At 41.6% G+C, this 21744-nt stretch overlaps 1 protein-coding gene across 4 annotated transcripts in view; it reads right to left on the bottom strand.

The window, feature by feature from the left end:
• The window catches only part of SCAI (suppressor of cancer cell invasion), a 340491-nt gene that overhangs the window by 103601 nt on the left and 215146 nt on the right, over positions 1-21744 (bottom strand). For all 4 annotated transcript variants that reach the window (XR_003858238.1, XM_029612831.1, XM_029612830.1 and 1 more), the window contains exons 3-6: positions 12597-12692; positions 8044-8130; positions 6606-6704; positions 5436-5532 (exon numbers count right to left, since the gene is read on the bottom strand). Coding sequence is in view for 3 of the 4 variants with exons in the window: in XM_029612831.1 (XP_029468691.1) it covers positions 5436-5532; positions 6606-6704; positions 8044-8130; positions 12597-12692 (379 nt within the window). In the remaining variant the exon portion in view is untranslated. The remainder of the gene's footprint in view (positions 1-5435; positions 5533-6605; positions 6705-8043; positions 8131-12596; positions 12693-21744) is intronic.

Below are 21744 nucleotides of genomic sequence, written 5' to 3'. Positions count from 1 at the left end.
AGAAGTCGTATTCAGGAGCAAGTCCAGGACGTGGGCCCTCGAGAAGTGAGTACCGGTTCCAGACTGCGACCTGAAAAGAAAAAGAGAGCGAGGCCCCCGAGGAGCGAGTACCTCTAGTGAAGTCTGAGGCGGCAGAGTAGCTGGGTCTGCGGAGAGCAAATCCCATCCGCAGCAACCAGGAGGAAGTGAACCCTTGTTAACTCGTCTTCTTAGCGAAAACTGAGACCTTAAATATCTGAAGCTGGTGACATCATCTCAGGGGGACGCCCCTGAGGTACGCACCAACGCTGGTACATCAGTCAGGCCACGCACGTGCCCTTAGGCATCTGGTCAAAATGGCTGCTTGCAGTGTCGAGCCGGTCCGGGGACGCCGGAGGAGGACGGCATGGAGATGCCGCAGCAGCTAGCCTTCCATCAACCCTGAAGGGATTCGCCAACGAAATAAGGTGGGTGGAGGAGAGACATCGGACAGCGACGGACACAACAGTGTTATCAATCGTTGGTGCAGCATCGTAGGTTGCATCAGTGAGGAAGGCATTGTGCGTGTCAGTGCATCATGGATCATGTGCATCAATGCACCGTGGCTGAGGATCACTGATGCATTATGCGCTGATGGCATATGACTTCAAATGCATTGGTGCACCATGCTTCAATTGTTTGGCCGCACCACGATTAGAAAGAGTTGATGTAGAACTGTGATGTACTGATGCATTGGTGCTTCCACGCACCTTGCTACATCGGTGGTACCAAAGAGAGACATTGTGTTGGCATCGATGTTCCTCGATGCTTGTATTTTTTCAGCGCATGGGGAGCTGACTCGAGAGAGTGGTGCCACTTATGAATCGCTACTTGTCGGGCAGCTGAATTCAACCCTGAAATTTCAGCATTTGCGGACGGGGGAGTTTTTGAGCAGCTTTGATTTATGGGCTTTCCCAATGAAGCAGACGATCTGCACTGTAGAGGAAGAATGGCTGCTACTCCTCTGAGATTTACGCAACTTTTCCATATGAAAGGACCCGGAACATTATGAGAATGGGGACATTCATTCACAGGTTGCACAATTCTTCTGGTCATGATCTGGTCCCAAACAATGGTAGCAAAGTTTGTCTCTGTGTGTGAGGGACATGATTTTCCCACACTGGCAACTTCTGAAACCACTCATGGTTGTTGATTTTTTTCTTGTGGCCCGCTATTATGAGGGAGTTGAGGAACTGTCTCAGCTCCGGTATCTTTTTTTCTAGTACTGAAGAGTGCTATTTGGATGGCTGTCAAAGCAGCTAGGAGAGGCAGAAGGAGATTTTTGAAGAAAAAATGTGGTTTGAAGGGAAAAATACAGGAGAGACAAAGTACATATTTGTGCTTTAGCTCGGACAAAAAACGAATAAGGAGGCTCACAAGGCAATGCCCACGCAGGAATTCCCGCACATACTCAGTATAGCTCAAAGTTCTACAGCTTGGAGAGACATCCATTCAGTGCCACCGGATGACATCACCTACATGAAATGGCTAATTTAGCCTGCTTATCGATGGAAAAAGGCCATTTGGACTTTATAGTTTTGTTACCTTCCCCTCTTTTTTGAGCTTTAACAGCACATGCAGACAGCCTAGGGCAGCAGGACTCCCCAAATCTGTTCTGGGGACCCTACAGCCAGTCAGATTTTAAGGATATCCAAAATAAATATATATGAGATAAACTTGCATACACTGGGAACTTTGTATATGCACATTTATCTCATGCATATTCATTGCGGATATCCTGAAAACCCGAATGGTTGTAGGATCTCCGGGACAGGTTTAGGATACCTTGACCTAAGGTATAGGTGACTTTGAACTATTTAAACCCTGTGTAACTGTCTCTTCACTGACCTTATGGAACAGATTTAAGCCTCAAAATCTAGTCACAAATGTATTGAGTTAGTCCAATAAAAAAGTTATCACCTATAATATGCTTGCTGACCTTATTTGCAGTTTCTGATACTGTTGGCCCAACATAAGAATTATCAAAAGATGTTGTTTAGTACAGCGGTCCTCAACCGGTGTGTCGCTGCACACTAGTGTGTTGTGAAGCACCGGCAGGTGTGTCGCGCACCCACTGCTCTTCCCCTCAGCGAGTCGAACACCACTGCATTCCTGCTCAGGCTATTAGCACATTCAAGCCCCGAGGGGAATGGCAGCAGTGTTTGTGGAAGCCGGCAACAGGAACATGACCTTTTCTTCTTTCCGCCCCTGTAGCCCAGAAGAGGAAGTGATGTTTAACGGGCATGCGGGAAGAAGAATAGGCCATGCATGCATGCATGCTTGCTGCTGCTCCAGAAATCACATCCCAAGGCTCTCCCCGGCCCCACTGCACTCAGCAGTTTACCTGTGCTGCAATCATTGCGGCACAGAGCAGTCAGCTGAGAATGTGGCTGCCGGGATTTCCTGCTGCGTGGCTCTTGGGGAAATCCATCCATTAGCTGCCCGGACCCAGAGCTGAAGATCGGTGCTGGCTGCCCACTTTGCCAGGGACTGCAGGAGTTCGGTGCCACTGCCCCTCCCTGGACTGGCTCAGACCTTCCCTTCTCTCGCCAGCGCAACACCAGCAAGAACACATGAAAATAGTAACAATCAAACTGCAAAAAAAATAAAAGGCTGGGATGGGGAGATGTAAAAGCATAGAATTACATTCTAGGCTGACTGATCTGTGCCGTGATAGCAGCACAAGCAAATAGCTGAGTGCTGCCTTCTTGCCGCTGCGGGGTGGAGGAGGTCACTCCTGCTGCAGTTTCCAGCCTGTCAGGACTCTGCTTTTAATAGCAGCATACTAGGGGGCACTCCATGAAGTTAGCATGTGGTACATTTAAAACTAATCGGAGAAAGTTCTTTTTTACTCAACGCACAATTAAACTCTGGAATTTGTTGCCAGAGGATGTGGTTAGTGCAGTTAGTATAGCTGTGTTTAAAAAAGGATTGGATAAGTTCTTGGAGAAGTCCATTACCTGCTATTAATTAAGTTGACTTAGATAATAACCACTGCTATTACTAGCAACGGTAACATGGAATAGACTTAGTTTTTGGGTACTTGCCAGGTTCTTATGGCCTGGATTGGCCACTGTTGGAAACAGGTCTGACCCAGTATGGCATGTTCTTATGCCATGTGTGCTGTGGGTGAGGGTGAGTGAATGAGTGAGACAGAGATAGTGAATGAGAAAGAGAGAGTGAGCCAGCATGTGTGTAAGTGTATGAGAGAATGTGTGTGTTTAAGTAAGAGAGAAAACGTGTGAGAGAAAGAGACATTGGTCAGGGAGGCAACTGGTGTGTGTGTGTGTGTGTGTGAGAGAGAGAGAAAGAGCGAGAGAGAGAGAGAGAGAGACATTAGTCAGGGAGGCGACTGGTGTGTGTGTGTGAGAGAGAGAGAGACATTGGTCAGGGAGGCGACTGGTGTGTGTGTGTGTGTGTGTGTGTGTGTGTGTGTGTGTGTGTGTGAGAGAGAGAGAGAGAAAGAGACATTGGTCAGGGAGGCGACTGGTGTGTGTGTGTGTGTGTGAGAGAGAGAGACATTGGTCAGGGAGGCGACTGGTGTGTGTGTGTGAGAGAGAGAGAGACATTGGTCAGGGAGGCGACTGGTGTGTGTGTGTGTGTGTGTGTGAGAGAGAGTTTGAGTGAGAGAGAGAGAGATACTAGTCATGGGCCCTAAGGAAGAAGAGCAGGAGGACAGAGCTTCAGCAGCCCTTGCTGCTTCTGGTATGTGCTATTGGCCTACAAGGAAAAGGAGTAGGAGAGTTACTGGAGAGGGTAAGTAAAGGTGGCTTTTTAAATTTATCTTTCTTGATTGACTGCCATTTTAATTATTGGGTATTATGTGATGTGTCTGCTGTTAGAAATATTTGATTGGTGTTTGGAGAAATTTTAATAATTTTGAAAATTTGTAATGATCGGATGTTATTCCATTTATCAGTGGTTTTGAAACATTTATTATATTCCAGTTTTAGAATTATTTTATATTTCTCAAGGAATGTATAAATAGAAATGGGGAGACAAAAACTGAACTGGAAACAGCAAGAAGCTAAATTCTGTGTGCAGTGCAACACCACAAAAACAAAAACATTAGCTTTATGGTCACTTTATTCTGTATTTGGTGAGAGTTTCTATGTGTTTTGCATGTGTGACCCAGCTAAGGATGTTCTGTGAGCTTGTAGTTTCTTAGTAGGGATCTATAGCAGCTTGGCTTGTTCTGTTTTCCCAATAGGAGGTGTTTAGGGCCTTACTGTTTGAGTTCCATAATGCAGGTGTAACTTTGTGCGCATTAATTTGTGTACATTATTGCAGATCCTGGAAGTCTGTTAGGTGTTATATTTCTGTTTTGCACAGAATGCAGAGTGGCTTTTTTGAGTTTCCATTCCAGTTTCTGTTTCCATATTTGTAATTTGTGGTCTTTCTGTACTTGGTGAAGGTCGATTCTGTGTGTGTGACTGAGGTGGAGTATTTTACTAGCATGTAGGCATTTGTATCAATATTATTTGTTGTGTTTTCTCAATAGAACATGCATTTGTGGTAAATTACTGTTTTTTCATAAGGAGGGCTATTGCATCTGGTAGGAGAGTGTTTATGTTCTGTAACTGAGATGACACCAGAAATATCTTTTTTGTATGGTAAATTGAATGGGGAATGTCCTAGTTCTGTTCTGCAGCCATTGTGGGGGGGTCAGGGTGGATCCTGTAGATACAGAGTATATGTTTACATTTAGCCCCCCTGACGATCATGATTTCAGTGTGTCACGCATGTGAGAACCAACAGATGTGTCCCGACAGAAAAAAGGTTGAGATCCACTGGTATAGTACATGAGCTTTCCAGAACACACAGGTCCCTGATTCAGAAGTATCACTAAAAGGTACCACAGTCTACAGAGGATCATTAGATCAGCTAACAGTCCTTAAAATACAACCAAACAATGTTCACTACCTACCTGCTCAAAATCTATTGCTGGTTCTTTCTGCAGTGCTGACTTTTCTTTCCAGTACTGAGAATACAAGTTTTCCAGAGCTATTCCAATTGGGGGGGGGGGGGGGGATGTGCCAGCGAGGTACACAATGGGCAACTACAGCAACCAACTGGGATATACTGGCCATACTGAGCTGGCCATTTTCATTTACAATACATAATGAGTCCTGCATGGCTGGTTGCCTGAAGCAATTTATTAGAGAAATCACTAATTGAGTTTAGTCCTGACGGGCGAAAGAAGAACTGGATTAACAGAACCTGAATTAAAAATGGGCTCAATAAACTGGATGAACAGAATGTGAAACAGGAAACCAGATGGAGGACTACATCAAACTTTAGATAGGAGCAGATTTATTATTATATCTAAAGATACTGCATTGTGGTACTCAGTGCTTTATAATGGCACAGAGAAGGGACAATATGAGACTTCCGAAATCTAGCTGTGACAGATTTACCTTGACAAGGTCTTTGACAACATCCATCTTGTTGAGTAAAAGACAAACCACGATGAACCTTGCATAATAACGTAACTTCTTAACTACCAATTCCGGCCTGAGAAGGTAAAAGGAAAGCATTTCTAGTTACGAAGGAATAGGTTATGATACACATTTTGTGGATTTAGTCCTTCCAGTATTCTTCCAATAAGAATACTTCCAATAATGTGGGCAGCACATGAAAAGAAGCCCATTAAAAAGTGAAGCAGCCTGTCCCAAGGCACCAAGCATGTGTTTAAATGTCCACCATCATCACTACCACCACTCACAAAAAGAAACAAGACATTATAAAACCTTAATATGAATTATATAATTCTTACAGAAGTGATGAATCTTTATGAAACACTGTTACAGTTTTTAAGTGCACCTTTATCCATGTGTTTGTTTTAAGACCTTGGGTGCCCTTACTCAAGTCCCTCGGAGGTTAGCCGGCTCATTGAAGGTCACACAGAATGCAGCTGCTGCAAGATTTAATACTTGGATGTCCATGTCCTAACAGCTAACTGTACAATCACTGGGCTACTCTGCTAATACAATACTATTTCTCCTCTATATTGCCCAGGACTTATGTCCCCACTTTCAAATTCTAAATGTTTGTGTAACATCTTCCACACTGCACAAGGAGCTTCAGTACTTCGATGAGCATACCTATATTTCCCAGATGAATGCAGCAGCACCAGTGAGCTATCGCAGGACATCACATAAATATGATAAACTCAAAAACACAGGAAAATAATTATTTTCCTTGCTCTGCATTTTTGCTCAGTTTGTTTCAGTCCGACTGAGTAATCCTCACATCTCTCAACACTACTACAAAAATTCCTCACAACACTAAAGACAACAGCTACTGAGAACACAGATCATCAGTTACAGGATTTATTGCTATTAAATTTCATCAAATGACCTCTAGGGATCTCATAACATTCCTCCAGTGACTCAGAGTTTAATTTAGAGATCAGAGAATTAAGTGACAATATCACTAAAATGTTCCCATTGAATCTTCCATAAAACATGTGCAGCTTTCAGCACATTAGCTAATCCTCCAAGTTCAGACTATTTCTGATTATCTGTCCAATGCTGTATGAGAGCTGAGTTAATGCTTGTAAAATGACAAGATCAATGCCCTCTCACCTGTCCTCCTTATTGACCTGGGAGTAGTAGGATCTCTGCCGTATTGCAGAGTAGAAAGAAAATGCCTCGTTCAGGTAGCTGGTTTCAGATGTGCGCAGGCTGTGGAAGAAACACATTAGCTCAGTGTGCCACACCACAGAAGGCAGGAAATGGGACACCTGCAGCCACAAGAAGGGTTGCCAGTCTGCATGGTACATGCCACTCTTCCCTGCAATTTCCAGGGTGCTGACGCTCTGTTAGTCTGGCTGATACGCAGGGGCGGATTGGTCTATCGGGGGATCGGGCATCCCCTGGTGGGCCGATCGCTCCAGTCAGGTGGTCTGCCGTGCGTGGCCGTGATAGAGCCACGCTCGGCATACCACGTGATGTGTCCTGGGCCGGCCTGGGTGGCGAATTCCCGGGCCGGTCCGACATCGTGAATCCGCCGCTGCTGATAACGCCTTTAGAGTTGCCAGTGAATCTTTCAGATATCTTGAACATTTTATCAACTATATGGGCATATAAAGGTCCATATTCAAAAACCCGCTGAACAAGAAACTTACCTGGGTAACTTTATCCGAATATGCAGTGGCACTTATCTGGCTAAAAGTGCCGCTGCATGTATCTGGATAAAGTGACAATAGGCAAAAATGTGGAAAACCTCCTAATACATAGGATGTTGCTTAGATAAATGACCCTGAAAGAATTTTATTTGCAAGTTTTAAAAAAAAATTAGCTTGAAAACTAAGGCTGTGCATTGACCAATGATTGTAATTGATCTTGCTTCATGAATTATGGCAGTCATTGTTTGCTGTGTTTGGCATTTCTACGATGGTCACTCTTTGACCGTTTGGTCCATTTATGGAATTCTTATATAATTCTGGATAAAGTGAGCCATGTAACTTTAGGACAATGACTTCACTGACCAGAATTAACCATACAACTTTTGCCATGCTCTGGGAATGCTTCCAGCACTACCTTATTTTATTATTTTATTTTGCAAGCAATGATTCACCCAAACAAAATTTACCCATATATTGGGGGGCTAATTTCAACCCCAAATATTTATCCTGCTAACTCTGAAAGTTAGCTAGACAAATCATTTGAATATAGACCTCATAGGGCCTGATTCATTAAGATTTTTTCTCCCATACTGTGTCTATGGGAAAAGACCTGATGAATCATGCCCAAAATCTCTAGCAAGACCTGGAAAGTAGACAAGGTCTGGTAACAAGCCCTAACACTGAACCACTTTTCAACCAATCAAGTTGAAGGTTGGAAAATGATTCTTACTATGCTGTAAACTCCAAGGCAGTTTATGAACAGTGTATTTGGCCAGCAAAGCAAACTGACATCTTCTGGACTGCCTGCATTCCCAGCTACTCAGCACTGGGGGCCATGCTGATGCTGTGCAACTCTGTTGGAGAACAGGGAGTAATTTGCAACCTTGTTTACTTACTAATAGTGGTAGTAGAGCTGCCCAATCTTAGAAGCAATCTCCCCAATCTGCCATCGCTTAAGGCCATATCTGTTGTCAAGCACCTGCCTGTTTCAAGGGAGAAGATAAGAACATAAATGCTGGGTCAACCAAGATACATCAAGCCCGTGGCCAGTCCGGGTCACAAATACCTAACAGATCCCAAAAAGTAGATCTATTTCTTGTTATTCACACCTAGGGATAGCAATAGCTTTCAATAGTCTACCTGACCAATAATGTTTTATGGCGTTTTCCTCCAGGAACTAGACCAAACATCTTTTAAATACTACTATGCTAGGCATCTTGACCACATCATCTGGCAACAGATTCCACAGCTTCATTGTGTGATGAGTGAAAAAGTACTTTCTATGATTTGTTTTAAATCTGTTGATTGTTAGAGTCAAATATCACTTTGTTTTAATACCTGAAGATATAGCTAGCTATTTACCCATTCCACCCCACTGATGAGCTTATAAACTTTTTTCATGTCCCTTCTCAGTCATCTCTTCTCTAAGCTGTAAAGCCCTAACTTGGGCAGCCTCTCATCATAGTGGAGCCATTCCATTTCCTTTATCATTTTTGTCACCTTCCTCCGCACCTTTTCTAGTTCCGCTATGCCTTTCCTAAGATAAGGCAACTAGAACGCCACACTATACTCAAGGGGCCAGATTTTCAAAGGGATACGCGCTTACCCCCCGAAAACCTGCCCGAAGTTCCCCCTGCGCGCGCCGAGCCTATATTGAGTAGGCTCGGCGGCGAGCACAAGCCCCGGAAGGCGCGTAAGTCCCGGGGCTTTCCTGGGGGGGGTTGTGTTGGGGGGCGTGTCGCGGTGGCGCATCATTTGGGGGCGGGGCCGCGGGTGTGGTTCCAGCCCGGGGCGTTTTGGGGGCATGGCCGAGGCCTCCAAAATGGCTCCCGGGCCTGGGAATCGTGCACCGGCAGCTGGCCCGGCGCGCGCAAGTTATGCCTGCCTCGGGCAGGCATAACTTGTGCAACAAAGGTAGGGGGGGGATTTAGGTAGGGCTGGGGGGGGTGGGTTAGGTAGGGGAAGGGAGGGGAAGGTGCGGGGAGGTGAAAGGAAACTTCCCTCCGAGGCCACTCCGATTTCGGAGCGGCCTCAGAGGGAATGGAGGCAGGCTGCGCGGCTCGGTGTGCGCAGGCTGCCGATTTTGCACAGCCTTGCGCATGCCGATCCCGGATTTTAAATGATATGCGCGGCTATGCGCGTATCTATTAAAATCCCGCGTACTCTTGTTTGCGCCTGGTGCACGAACAAAAGAACGCCTGTGCACAAATTTGTAGGATCTATCCCAAGGTGTGGTCACACCATGTATCAGTATGGAAGCAATGATATTTTCAGTTTTGTTTTGGTTTTTTTTTCAGATTATTCCTAGCATTCTATTTGCTTTTTTTGACTGCTGCTGCATACTGAGCTGAGAATTTCAGTATATTATCCACAAGGACTCCAAAGTCCTTTTCCTGGGTAGTGACTGCCAATACAGAAGACAGCATTGTGTACCTGTAAAAAGGATTATTTTTTCCTATGTGCATCGCTTTGTACTTTTCCACAATAAATTTAATCTGCCATATGCCCAGTCTCATAAGGTCCTTTTAAAGTTCCTCACAATTTGCTGCTGTTTTAATAGCTTTGAATAATTTCATGTAATCTGCAAATTTGATCCCCTCACTCGTCATTTCCTTTCCTAGAATATTTATGAATATATTAAACAGCACAGGTACTCCACTAATGACCTTTCTCCATTTGGAAAGCTGACCATTATTCCTACCCTTCAGTTTTCTGTCTTTTATCCAGTTACCAATTCACAATAGGATACTGCCTACTATCCCATTACTTTTTAATTTCCTGTGCAGTCTCTTTCTGGGGACTTTGTCAAATGCCTTCTGAAAATTCAAATGCACTATATTAACCAGTTCACCTTTAACTACATGTTTATTTACAACTTGAAAAAAATCTAATAGATTTGGTCCCCTTTTGCTAAAACCATGTTGACACTACCCCATTAAGCCTTGTCTACATATGGCCAAAGATTCTGTTTTAAGACTAGCTTCTATAATTTTTCCTGGAATTGACATCAGGCTTACCAGTCCATAGTTTTCTAGATCATCTCTGAAACTTTTTTAAAAATTAGTGCTACATTGGCCACCCACCAGTACTCATATTGTGGCCGTATTAAATGATAGGTTACAGACTACTAGTAACAGGTTTACAATTAATGTTTTAGTTCTTTTAGGGCTCTTGAGGTGGATGCCATCTAGACTTGGTGATTTGTTATTCTTTAGCTGGTCAGTTTGATCTATTATATCTTCATTAACACAGACATTTGTTTAAGTTGCTCAGAATCATCACTGAAGAATGGTTCTGGTGTGTGAATGTTCTCAACATCTTTCTCAGTATAGCCAGAGGCAAAAAGAATTCATTCAGTTTTTCTGCTAATTTCCTGGTCCTTCTTGAGCACCCTTTAGTCATTTAGTAGTCCAACTCCCTCATAGGGTTTTTGCTTCGATTGTACTTGAAAATGTTTTTACTATAAATTTTCACTTCTCTGACCAGTTTCGTCTCAAATTCTTCTTTGGCCTGTCTTACTATTTCTTTATATCTAACTTGCCAATGTTTATGCTCTTGTCTATTTTCAAAATTTGGATCTGCTTTCAATTTTTTGAACAATGCCCTTTCAAGCTATAACTGCCTCTTTCACCTCACCATTAAACCATGCCGGCTGTCGTTTTGTCTTCCTTCAACCTTTTTGAATGCATGGAATAGATTTAATCTGGGTATTCAAGATTGTATTTTTAAATAATGTCCAGCTTCATGCAAGCTTTTAACCTTTTTGGGTATTTTTCCTAATTAATTTCCTCATTCTGTCATAGTCTTCTTTTTTTTAAAGTTATATGCCTCTGCAATAGTTTTACTTAATAATATCTCTCCAGTGATTGTCCGTTTGATTGCACTATGACTGCGATTGCTTAGTGGCCCCACCACAGTAACCCCTTGTACCAGGTCCACTAAGGACTAGATCTAAAGGAGATAACCCTCATCTGTTCTAGGACCAGCTGTTCCATGAAGCAGTCATTTATGGCATCTAGATCTTAACCTCAGAATTGACCCAGTCAATATTGAGGTAATTGAAATCTCTATTGTGTTTCTAAATATATTTTCTCCTCTAATTTCAACTAGCATTTCAACTGTTTTTCATCTTGGCCGAGCAGACTATACTCTGCTATACTCTGTCACACATGGAGTTTCTATTCAAAAGGATTCCATAGTGTATTATTTCCTGCAGGGCTTTTATCATGTTTGATTCTATGCCATCTTTTATATATAGTGTCATCCCTCTGCCAATCTGATCTGCTCTGACACGTCAATATAATTTATACCCTGCCATCAGAGTGTCCTATAGATTGTCCTCCATCCCCCATGTCTATGAAATGCCACTAATATCTATATTTTTGTATAATGCTATACAGTCTAACTCGTCAATCTTACTATTTAGACTTCTGGCATTCACGTGCAGACATTTTAAAGTATGTTTTTTTGCTTATATTTGTATTCACAACTTGCTTATTAGCAGAAGATACAGGTAGTGTAGAGTCATTACATCTGTATGACTTATCTATGTACATCTGAGCTACTTCAGTCTTAACCACAACCTCTCTACTGGGATATTCTAACTTCCCTGTTTGCAAGCATCCTTGGAAAATACCTACCTCTGAGCCATATGTTTCTGAGTGACTATCAGCTTTCCCCCATGGTCTAGTTTAAAAGCTGCCCTATCTCCTTTCTAAATGTTAGTGCCTGCAGCTGGGTTCCATCTGGTTAAAGTGGATCCTATTCCATCAGAACAGGTTACCCCCTTCCCCAGAATGCTCCTAGTTCCTAACAAATCTAAAGCCCCCTTCCCTGTACCATTCTCTCATCCACGCATTGAGACTTCAGAGTTCAGCCTGTTTGTTGGCATTGGCATTTAAAAAGGAGAAAGGAGTTTTTAAACTAGATCATGGGGGAAAAACAGGGAGTCACTCAGAAGCGCAAGGCTCGGAAGAAGGAATCTTCCAAGGATACTTGCAAAACAGGGAAGTTAGAATATCCCAGTAGAGAGGTTGTGATTAAGGCTGAAGTAGTTCAGATAGATATAGATAAAGAACACCGATGTGAATGACCAGAGCCTGTATCTTCTGCTAATAAGCGTTGTGAATATAGACTGGAGTGGTGAGAAGTTTTTACTTAAATACTGTACATGTTAAAATGAAGAGACACTGCAAAAGTTAATAAAAATTAAATTTCCATTGATACATTTCCACATTATTAAAACATAAAAAAGTGAAATAATATTAAGGAAATGCATATCACAGGGTACATCTTATCAAACTCTAGAGATGCCACACTGTAAGCTAATGTAGAGTCAAAGACTGGCACAGCAGGGAGGGAGAGAGGAAAGGAAAGTACAATGGAAGGAAAGAAAAAATGAAAGTGAAAAATAAGAAAGAAACTAAGCTATCTTTCTGCACTTTATTACCTGTGCTGCTGTTGAAACTTCCAGAGCTTAGTGTAAACATCAAATGTTCGTCCAAAGTAGGACTGCCATTGCTTCTGTCCATATTGAGGTAAATCCCTATAATACCAATTACAGCAAAGTTTTATGACTGCACTATGCATCTACAATAATTCAACAATAATAAATGCATTGTCATGTCTGAGATTTAACACTTACTTTGATTTCCAAAACAAAAAGGCACCATTTCATGATTAACAACCATCATTCCCCAAAACACATTTTTACAAGACCTCCACACGTGAATGATATATTTCCCATCCTAAATTACCAATTTAGTACAAGCAATATATATTTACTTCTATTATAGATGTAATGGCATAATGCTACCATACATCTTTTGCTCATCTGCTCTAACCAGAATAATAAATCCATGGAAGCAATGGGGTAAAACCAGCACAGGATCAGCTTGGGTTAATTTCTGCTGGCCAGCTGGCAACCGTGCTTCTTTGGCATTGGGCCTAAGCTATTGTTACACGAAGCATACTGCAATCATATTGTCATAGAAAGAGAGAGCTGGAAAGGGCTTCAAGGGAATGGAAAGTCCAGAGATTCTCAACCCAGTCCTTCAAGACCACCCAAATCAGTCTAATTTTTCAGGATAGCTACTTACATTTGTAAGAGATATACAGTATTTGCACAAAATGGAGACAATGTGGGCAAATATCTCATATGTGGGTAACCCCCTAAACCACATTGACCCAGGGGTCCTCAAGGACTGGGTGGTCCTCGATAACCAGGCTGAAAACCAATAATCTAGTCTACTTCTCTGCCCCCGGCAAGTATATAATCACCTTACATAAATGTCTGTATAACCTGCTCTTAAAAATCTCTAACAGATTATATCCCTAGCCCTCTTCTGTAATTTCTTCCAGTGCTTGGCTACCCGTAGGGTTAAAAAGGGTCTTATATCACCTCACAGACCCCTACACTAATTTAAGACCATTGGGGCTGATGCAAAACAATGTGAGCCAAGCTCACTGTTTAACCCATGGTCGGTCACGTGTTTTGGACGCAAGTCCTCAGCCCCTTATGCTAGAAGGTAATTAGTGCATCCACAACGCGTGTCCAACGAGCTGCGAAACTAATAGCGCTCATCACATGTAAGTTGATAAGGCTATTAATGTAAACCGTTGCGATGGTATATAACTTAGCGACAGCAAAGAAAAGATTCATTTCTGAGCAGCCCAAAACGTTGTACAGAAAAGCAGAAAATACTGCTTTTCTGTACATCCTCCGAATTAGTATTGTGGCAATATTAAGTCAGAGGAACCAAAAGTTTCAAAAAAAATTTTTAGAAAACGCCAGTGGTCATGTTAGGGAAACAGACCTTCAGTTAACGAGCATCCATTTTCTTAACCCATGTCTGTGCAGTGGTTAGGAAAACGGACGCTCGTAAAATTAAGCGACCACTTTCCTAACCTGTGGACAGCTGATCTCTCCTGGGCGCCCGCTGCCAAGGAAGCACTAGGGGCACGCAGTCAACCCTAGTGCCTCCTTGGCAGCCCAACCACTCATTTAAATTTTGCATCGCGCACCCAGGAGAGGTGCCTGGGCATGCATTAAAAAGCATGCTCTCAACACTGAGCGCCCGCTTTTGAGGCACTATTATTGCATCAGCCCCATTGTTTCTTTCATCAGTGAAGACTGAACCCTACTGTAATCTCCATTTATGGATCTGAAGACTGTTGTAGAATTACCCCTGAAGCCGCCTTTTCCAGGCTTAATATATCCACCTCCTTTAGAGCAGGGGTGTACAACCTTGCTCTCCTAGGTCGCAGACAGATTTCAGAAAATCTCAAATCAATGTACATTAGATACATCTGCATTCACTTCGTCTCATAAACAGGGAGGCATTGATGGCACTTGTTACGTTTGTTGGCTCACTCACCTCATGCCGCCCCCCATCCCCCTGAAGTACAGCAGGACACTGGCAACATGCAGCCAGATGCTGCTGCTCCTGCTTCATTCTGAAGCACCATACCCGGGCAGATTTAAAGAGCCTGTGGCAGGAAAAAGGCCAATGGCACCCTCAGAAGACATCACCCATCTAGCCCTATAAAGAGCCTCCTCTGCCTCTCCCTCACTGCCTCAGCAGCAAGTCAACTACCCTTCCGGTAGTGAGAGTTGCTGCTTCTTCACTCTGTGTCTTCAGTCTTGCCTTATCTTCATCTTCAGCCTCATCCAGCCTTCCATCTCTTCAACCTTGCCTTTCCTCCCTTAGACTGACTCCCAATACCGACTATAGCCTGTGACTTGACCTTCCCTGTCTACCGCCTATCTTGACTGTAGCCAGTGACCTGACCACCCTTGTCTGCCGCCTGCCTTGATCATAGCCTGTGACCTGACTCTTCTTGCCTGCCTCAACCACAGCCTGACTTTGGAACCTCTTAGTCTTCGCCAGAGACACTCACCTAAGATTTTCCGGCCCCCAGAACCGAAAGGCTCAGCCCGTGGGGAAAGGAGCCGCAGCTAAATTTCTGAATTGTCTTCCATCAGTTGGCAGTGAGGACCTATTGGGTCTTCCCAGTAGGTGGTGTCAACCTCACTCCAGCACAAGCATCCCCAACTCTAACAGTTTGCTGAGGCCATGGACGCAGTGGCTCAGGCTTTGCTACAAGCAATACCAAGCTTGGCACAGTGCCTACAGGAGCAGCAACAAGTGCTCAATGAGGTCACTGTGGCCCTGGAGAAACTAGCAGTCAATGTAGATGCTCTAAAGCAAGACCCCGCACAGAGACCAACAACTCCACCTCCCCAGGTGTCACCTGCCACCACTAGACTGCTCTCTGAACAACCACTATCCCCACGCTTTATGAGGGACCCCAAACATTGCCATGGGTTCATAAACCAGTGCCGTATGCACATCCAGCTGCAGACTGCTATATTCTAGTGCAACCAGATTAAAACCACATACATCCTTTCTTTCTTGGGTGGCACTGCGTTAGCTTGATAGATGCCGGATGTCCTTTTAAAATGTTTATTATGGTGGAGACGTATTAAAATGCCCGACTCTGGCCGAGTTTCGCCACTGTTCAAGTGGCTGCCTCAGGGGCTACAACTTTCTATTCAGGACTCAAGCACAGATTTTTCGTGTATCAGTCATATTTAACGCACGCTAATGGTCAGTGAAGCATCTACAGTAGGTGCCTGTCATTTTCGCCAAGTCTGGAGCTTTTAAGAGTGGAAACAGCACATCCAGACTGGATCCCAATGCTTCATTAATTGCAAATTCTAATTTGACTGTAAACTGTTCTATTGCCTCTGTTCATTGAAATGTACTGTAATCCAGCTTGAGACCAACTTTGAGAAAAGGCAAAATATCAAATGTTCATAAATAAATACATAATTTGCATAGCTCAGCTAACTGGAAAACCAAATCCATCTTTGACCCTGGAGGACTAGGATTGTGCCCCTCCGCTTTTTAGGAGATAGCTTTATTTAACCTGGAAAAAAGAAGACCCAGGGTTAATTTGATAACAATTTTCAAATACATAAATAGTAAATACAGTAGGGATACCATTTTCACTAAGGAAAAACGTGGTAGTCAAATTACAAAGGAGAGTATAAGTGACGACATGTTTTGTATGTATTTTTTTGTCTCCATTTTTCTGTCTTGAATTGTGTTCCTAATATGTATGTACACATACAGTACCACATATAAATATGTGGTACTGTATGTGTATGCCTGCAAAGTTTTAAAAAAATACAGAGGCCATATATCTAGGCCTTTAATCATTTGTTACTTTCACCAATCTCATTAAATCCATTCTGTGCGTGGGGCCCAAAATTGGATGCACTATATCAAAGGCCTTACCAATGCTGAATATAGCGGGAAAATCACTTTATATGTAATATTCCTGTGTCACACATTTCAGCAAGATGCTAGAAATACAGTACTGTTATAAAGAAAGCTATTCATATTAATTTGTAGTTTGCTGTAACACCCAGAATGCTAGGGCCCAGCCAGTCATTTTTGCATTTTATATTCATATATATGAGGGGCCTCCCATCCCCCTCAGATTTCTCCTTGTTTTATTTTCTTCTGTTTATGAATGGCCATGATACCAAAATGTAAAGATCATTTTAAAATTCCAAGTACTTATAACTCTTCCCAAATTAGTATCATCTTGAGCCTATACACATACACATATATATATATATATATATATATATATATATATATATATATATATATATATATACACATATATTTATTTATTTATTTATTTATTTATTTAAGGGTTTTTTATATACCAAGGCACGTTTGCAAAACATCACCTCGGTTCACAATGTAACATAACTTAGCAACAAGCTTTACAATAATATCATTTTTTAACAGGGGGTGGGTGAACAAAGTTGGAGGAGATAATACGAGAATTATATACATATGTACATATATGTTTTAACAAGAGAGTTAATATATATATATATATATACATATATATATATATATATATATATATATACACACACACACACACTCTCTTTGCACTGATCCAGATGATTAATAAAATACTGGATGATCTCTGCTGAACTCACCTGTATCATTCTCCCAGGCTGACAATAAGTGATTAAGTTAGTTTTTTCAATCATGTAATAGTAATATGCTTCAAACTATCAAGGTCATTCATCAAAATGTGTTATGGCGTTAACAACATAGGGGCGGATTTTCAGAGCCCTGCTCGCCTAAATCCGCCTAAATCCGGGCGGATTTGGTAGTGTGTGGCACAAATGCAAATTTTTTAAAAATTAGCTTTTTTTTTTTTTTTTTTTTAACATCATTCATTTTTGAGAGAGAGCCTCTTTATAAGGCCTTCATAGTATTCAACTATTTATATCACTACAGGAGATGTACGAACAGCACAGTACACCTCGGTGAAGATTTGACGTCATTTGGAGTGAGGAAAGTCTCACAAAGATGAGATTTCTACAATGTTCTCTCATCCTAGCTTGATAGTACCTAGTTACCAGCAAGAACCTTTCCACGCCAAGTAACAAGAGTTCCCCTGGATACAGGCATGACTTTGGTGCCAAAATGTTGCAGCGTCGGGAGACACTTTTAGACTGTGTGATGCTCTAATATTGTTTAAAACTTGAGAGCTTAAGGCACTATATCCATGATAAAGGGTTTACAGATTCGGGAAGTGAATGGTATGACCAGCAAAGTGGTGGATATACAGCAGTACCATAGATTTGAACCGAGTGCCTTAATTCTCTTCCTGTTGCTTTAAAGCGGCTTTAGGAAATAATACTGTTTATGAAGTAGCTTTGCAGCAGCTTCAAGAACATCATTTTCTATGAAGAAAAAGTGAACATCTCCTCATTATGTATGATCAACTATAGACCTTGAGGTGGCTTCAGGATTATTTAATATTCTTCACCTGCAACTTTGTTTATATCTATCATGCTGGACTCTTTTGCAGCTCTATACAAGCTAAGTGCATTCTTTTGGACACCATATATACTGGGAGTTTTCTTATATAACTATGAAAAATTAGATATTACAGAGTATGTTCTGGGTATTGGTGCCTGTTTAATGGTCTTTACCAAACATTTGGAGTTGTTTATGTCAGTTATGAGATTAGTCTTAGGGGTGTGTGAGTGATGTGTTGAGTGGGTTGTGTGAGTCCAACATAGTATGTGTATGGAGGATTTTATTAGGAGGTATATTTTGTTTGACACTTTAAATCAAGATTAGAAGGTTTTGTATTTCACCATTATACAATAATATTTTGTAATAAAAACATTTTTTGATGTAATAAAGTAACTCTTGTTATAAAATGTAATGAAGTTTAACCAGTAGTGTAGTAGCTTTCAGACTATATTGTTCTAGGTGAGTTTGTTAGGTTGTTCCCTTAATAGAACAGTGGTAGTGGTCCTTTTTGTAGATAAGGGTTATATCCACTAGGCTTTTGTATTGGACTCAAAAATGTTTTGTGGTAACAAATCTTAAAGAATGTGCTTTTAGGTATATTTTGAGAGTAGTTTAGTACAATTTTCCATGGGGCCAATCCACCAGACTTTCCCCCAACCACCAAAATAAACTGCTCACTCACTACTAGTGCTAAAGAGAACAAGTGCCCTAAATTCATCCACCAGAACTCTGGTAATTTTACCTTCCTTCCCACTGGCAGGAAGAGAGCAGCACTTCTTACTTGCATGCAACTCCTTTGCCAGCTTCAACCTGACGTTCAAATGTGTGGGGCCCTGTAATCTCGCATGACCCGCTGGTTCCACAAGTTCAGATGTTAGACTGAAGCTGGCCCAATGAGGTACACACAGGTAAAAGGTGCTACTCTCCTCCTGCTGATGGAAAGGGGGGGGGGGGGGAGGCGAGTTTCATGTAAAATTTGGTTTGGTATGCCACAAAGACTGAACAAACCTGAAAGTGTGCCATGAAATAAAAAAGGTTGAGAAGCACTGGTAAATGGGACCTCTGGGCATAAACAGTGAGATCAGTGTCCCAAGAACAGGAATATAAACTTAACAGGGATGAATGGGATTAGACAGAGATGAGACTAGTGCATGGAGAGAATGCCAAAACACAAATAACTTAGTTAAAGAAAACTCATTTACTTACACAGCACTATCACAAAACAGATGAAAGTAGAGCAGTTCCTTCCCAAAGCACTGACAGTCTAAGTGAAAGAAGACCAAGGAAAGGACATAGATAGAGGGTAAGCATAGAAAGGTCAAATGAGCCGCTCCAGGTGTGAGTGGCAAAGAAAAGACGAAGAATATGGAATCGGACATTTCGCATAACACAGGGATCCGGGCTGCAGAGTGGACCTGCGGGAGGGAGATCGCAGGAAGACTGCCAATGCTGACTTTTTTGTGAACTAGTTTTCCAAAGAAAAAGGATTATAGAAATTAAATAACTATTCAGAAAAACTCAAGGTCTATGCAGTCTACAATAATTATGCAGTATAGCCAAATGTTACTGAATTTATATGAAGCAAGATAGGAGGAGCTTGTTTCTATATCACATCTTTTTGTTCATCCTTTAAATAGTGGCTATGTCATCTGGGCTTTATTGCTGTCTGTGAAGATACAAACTTAATGGTGTGTGGAATGAAATTAAATCCTGCCCAATGATTGCCCCATCAGCTAAATGACCTTGTGTTTCTCATTGTGCGAGATCACCTGTTTTGGAAGTGCAACAATCCAGGCTTCTGGAGATATTTCAGAAACTGCACTGTTGTGGGGGTGGGGGGAGGAATGCTGAGAAAAAAGTGAAAGGATACCCATTTTCCATCTGGTGCATGAAATTTTAGAATTTTATGAATATGGCATGCACCATAGAAATAGGATTGCTCTAGACATTTCCCCGCTCAAGACCTTTGTTATAAATTGGTGTCCGCTGAAGGGTTCATTCATTAACTGTATGTGCATACATTTTATTCCAAGATAAGGAACCAGGCAGATTTGCAAATTTGGTTATCTTGAAAATCAAACCTGGGTGAGAGTCCGAGGTTAAAGTCTGGGGCAAGCCTGGTCCGGTGCACCCCTCCCCCCCTCCCATTTCAAAGCATGGAGGAGAATTCAGGCCCTAATAATATCAGAAGGAAGCAGATCCATTCAGAGAAAGGTCTCAGACCAGTCTGATTTAATAAAATGTTGGGCTCAATGACCACTAGATTTGGAGGACTTCCATGCTTCCCTCCAACCCAGCCACCACAAACACACATGCATATATTTTGTGGCAAAAAAAAGTATATAATTACATCCCACACCTGGCTGCAAAAAAAAATAAAAGTACATATATATATATATATTTTTTTTTTTATATACCGGTGTTCGATTTACATATCACATCGGTTTACAAATAATTTGAAGGTGCAGGAAGGAAGTCATTTCCTTTTGACAGGTACAGAAAAATATATACACACTTCTATTTATGAGGAACAAAAACTTTTCTAATAATCAAAAAATATCTTTTATTCTTACTATTTATTCCATCATTTTAGTGCAGAAATACAAAAGTACATATAATAGTATAAATTCACAATTCATTAAAACCACCTTTCAGAAAAAAGTTTTTTTGAACAGAACACAAACACACGTACACGCATTTTTTGGACAAATAGAAAGTCTCCTATTTCACTTTGCAAAGTACTTCAGCTCTTCTTACAGAGCAGGGCACAGTTTCAGCAGTCATCTGTGCCATTCCTACTGTGGGGCAGTACAACAAACTGCTTTGGATTTTGTAGGGATCCTGTTAGTCCTCTACTTACTATACTTAGGTAGAGGAATATACCAATTGGTGTGGGGACAGACCTAAGGATAATATTGTGGGTTTATAGCTCCCCCATGTGGAGTGGCTGAAATGGAACTGTCCTGTTGGTTTATACTGAAAGATCACCATTTTACCCTTGTAGATTAGTTTTGCTTTAGAGAAGACAGCAAGAAGAGCTTTGACTTAACTTAAACCTCCATGGAATTCTTTATTTTGGATGAGAGTTTCTTTCCACCCTCTCACTCCACTCTTTAAGCTTTGATAAATATTTTTAAGTTGGGAGTGCACAATCCTTTGGGACTCAGTTAAGATTACTTAATTTTGCTCTTCTATCAAACTGGAGAACTTCCTTTCCTTCAAGAGGGTCTGGAGATCATCCAAGGAAGTGGAAGAGAAGCCTAGTGGTTAGAGCAGTGCACTCTGAACCAGGGTTCAAATCCTACTGCTGCTCCTTGTGACCTTGAGCAACTCCATTGTCTCAGGTACAAACTTTGCTTGTGAGGCCTCTGGGGGCAAAGAAATAACTACAGTACCTGAATGTAATCTATTTTGAATTGCCAAAAAGCTGAATATAAAAATCAGATAAATAAATAAATCAGCATTGGGAGGGAAGTTATTAACTTGCTCTATATCCAATGGGAGGGAAGATCCAAATCAACTTAATTAGTAAATTAAATTGTTTTAATATCTTGAACATGAGAGAGACTATGATAAGTTATTAACTTAAAAAACTATATCAATTGGCTTTAACATCTGACTTAAGAAAGACTGAAAGAGGTCACAAACTTACTAAAAAGCACTTGTATAAAGTAAAGTGAATAAATCAACTGTAAAGAGTTTATTCCATCAATTGCATCTTATTAGTAAAGAGAA

The sequence above is a fragment of the Rhinatrema bivittatum genome, chromosome 8 (genome assembly GCF_901001135.1).
Source record: "Rhinatrema bivittatum chromosome 8, aRhiBiv1.1, whole genome shotgun sequence".
Classification (NCBI taxonomy): domain Eukaryota; kingdom Metazoa; phylum Chordata; class Amphibia; order Gymnophiona; family Rhinatrematidae; genus Rhinatrema; species Rhinatrema bivittatum.
The sequence above is the reverse complement of the archived record's forward strand: the minus strand, read 5'-3'. Positions and strand labels throughout refer to the sequence as shown.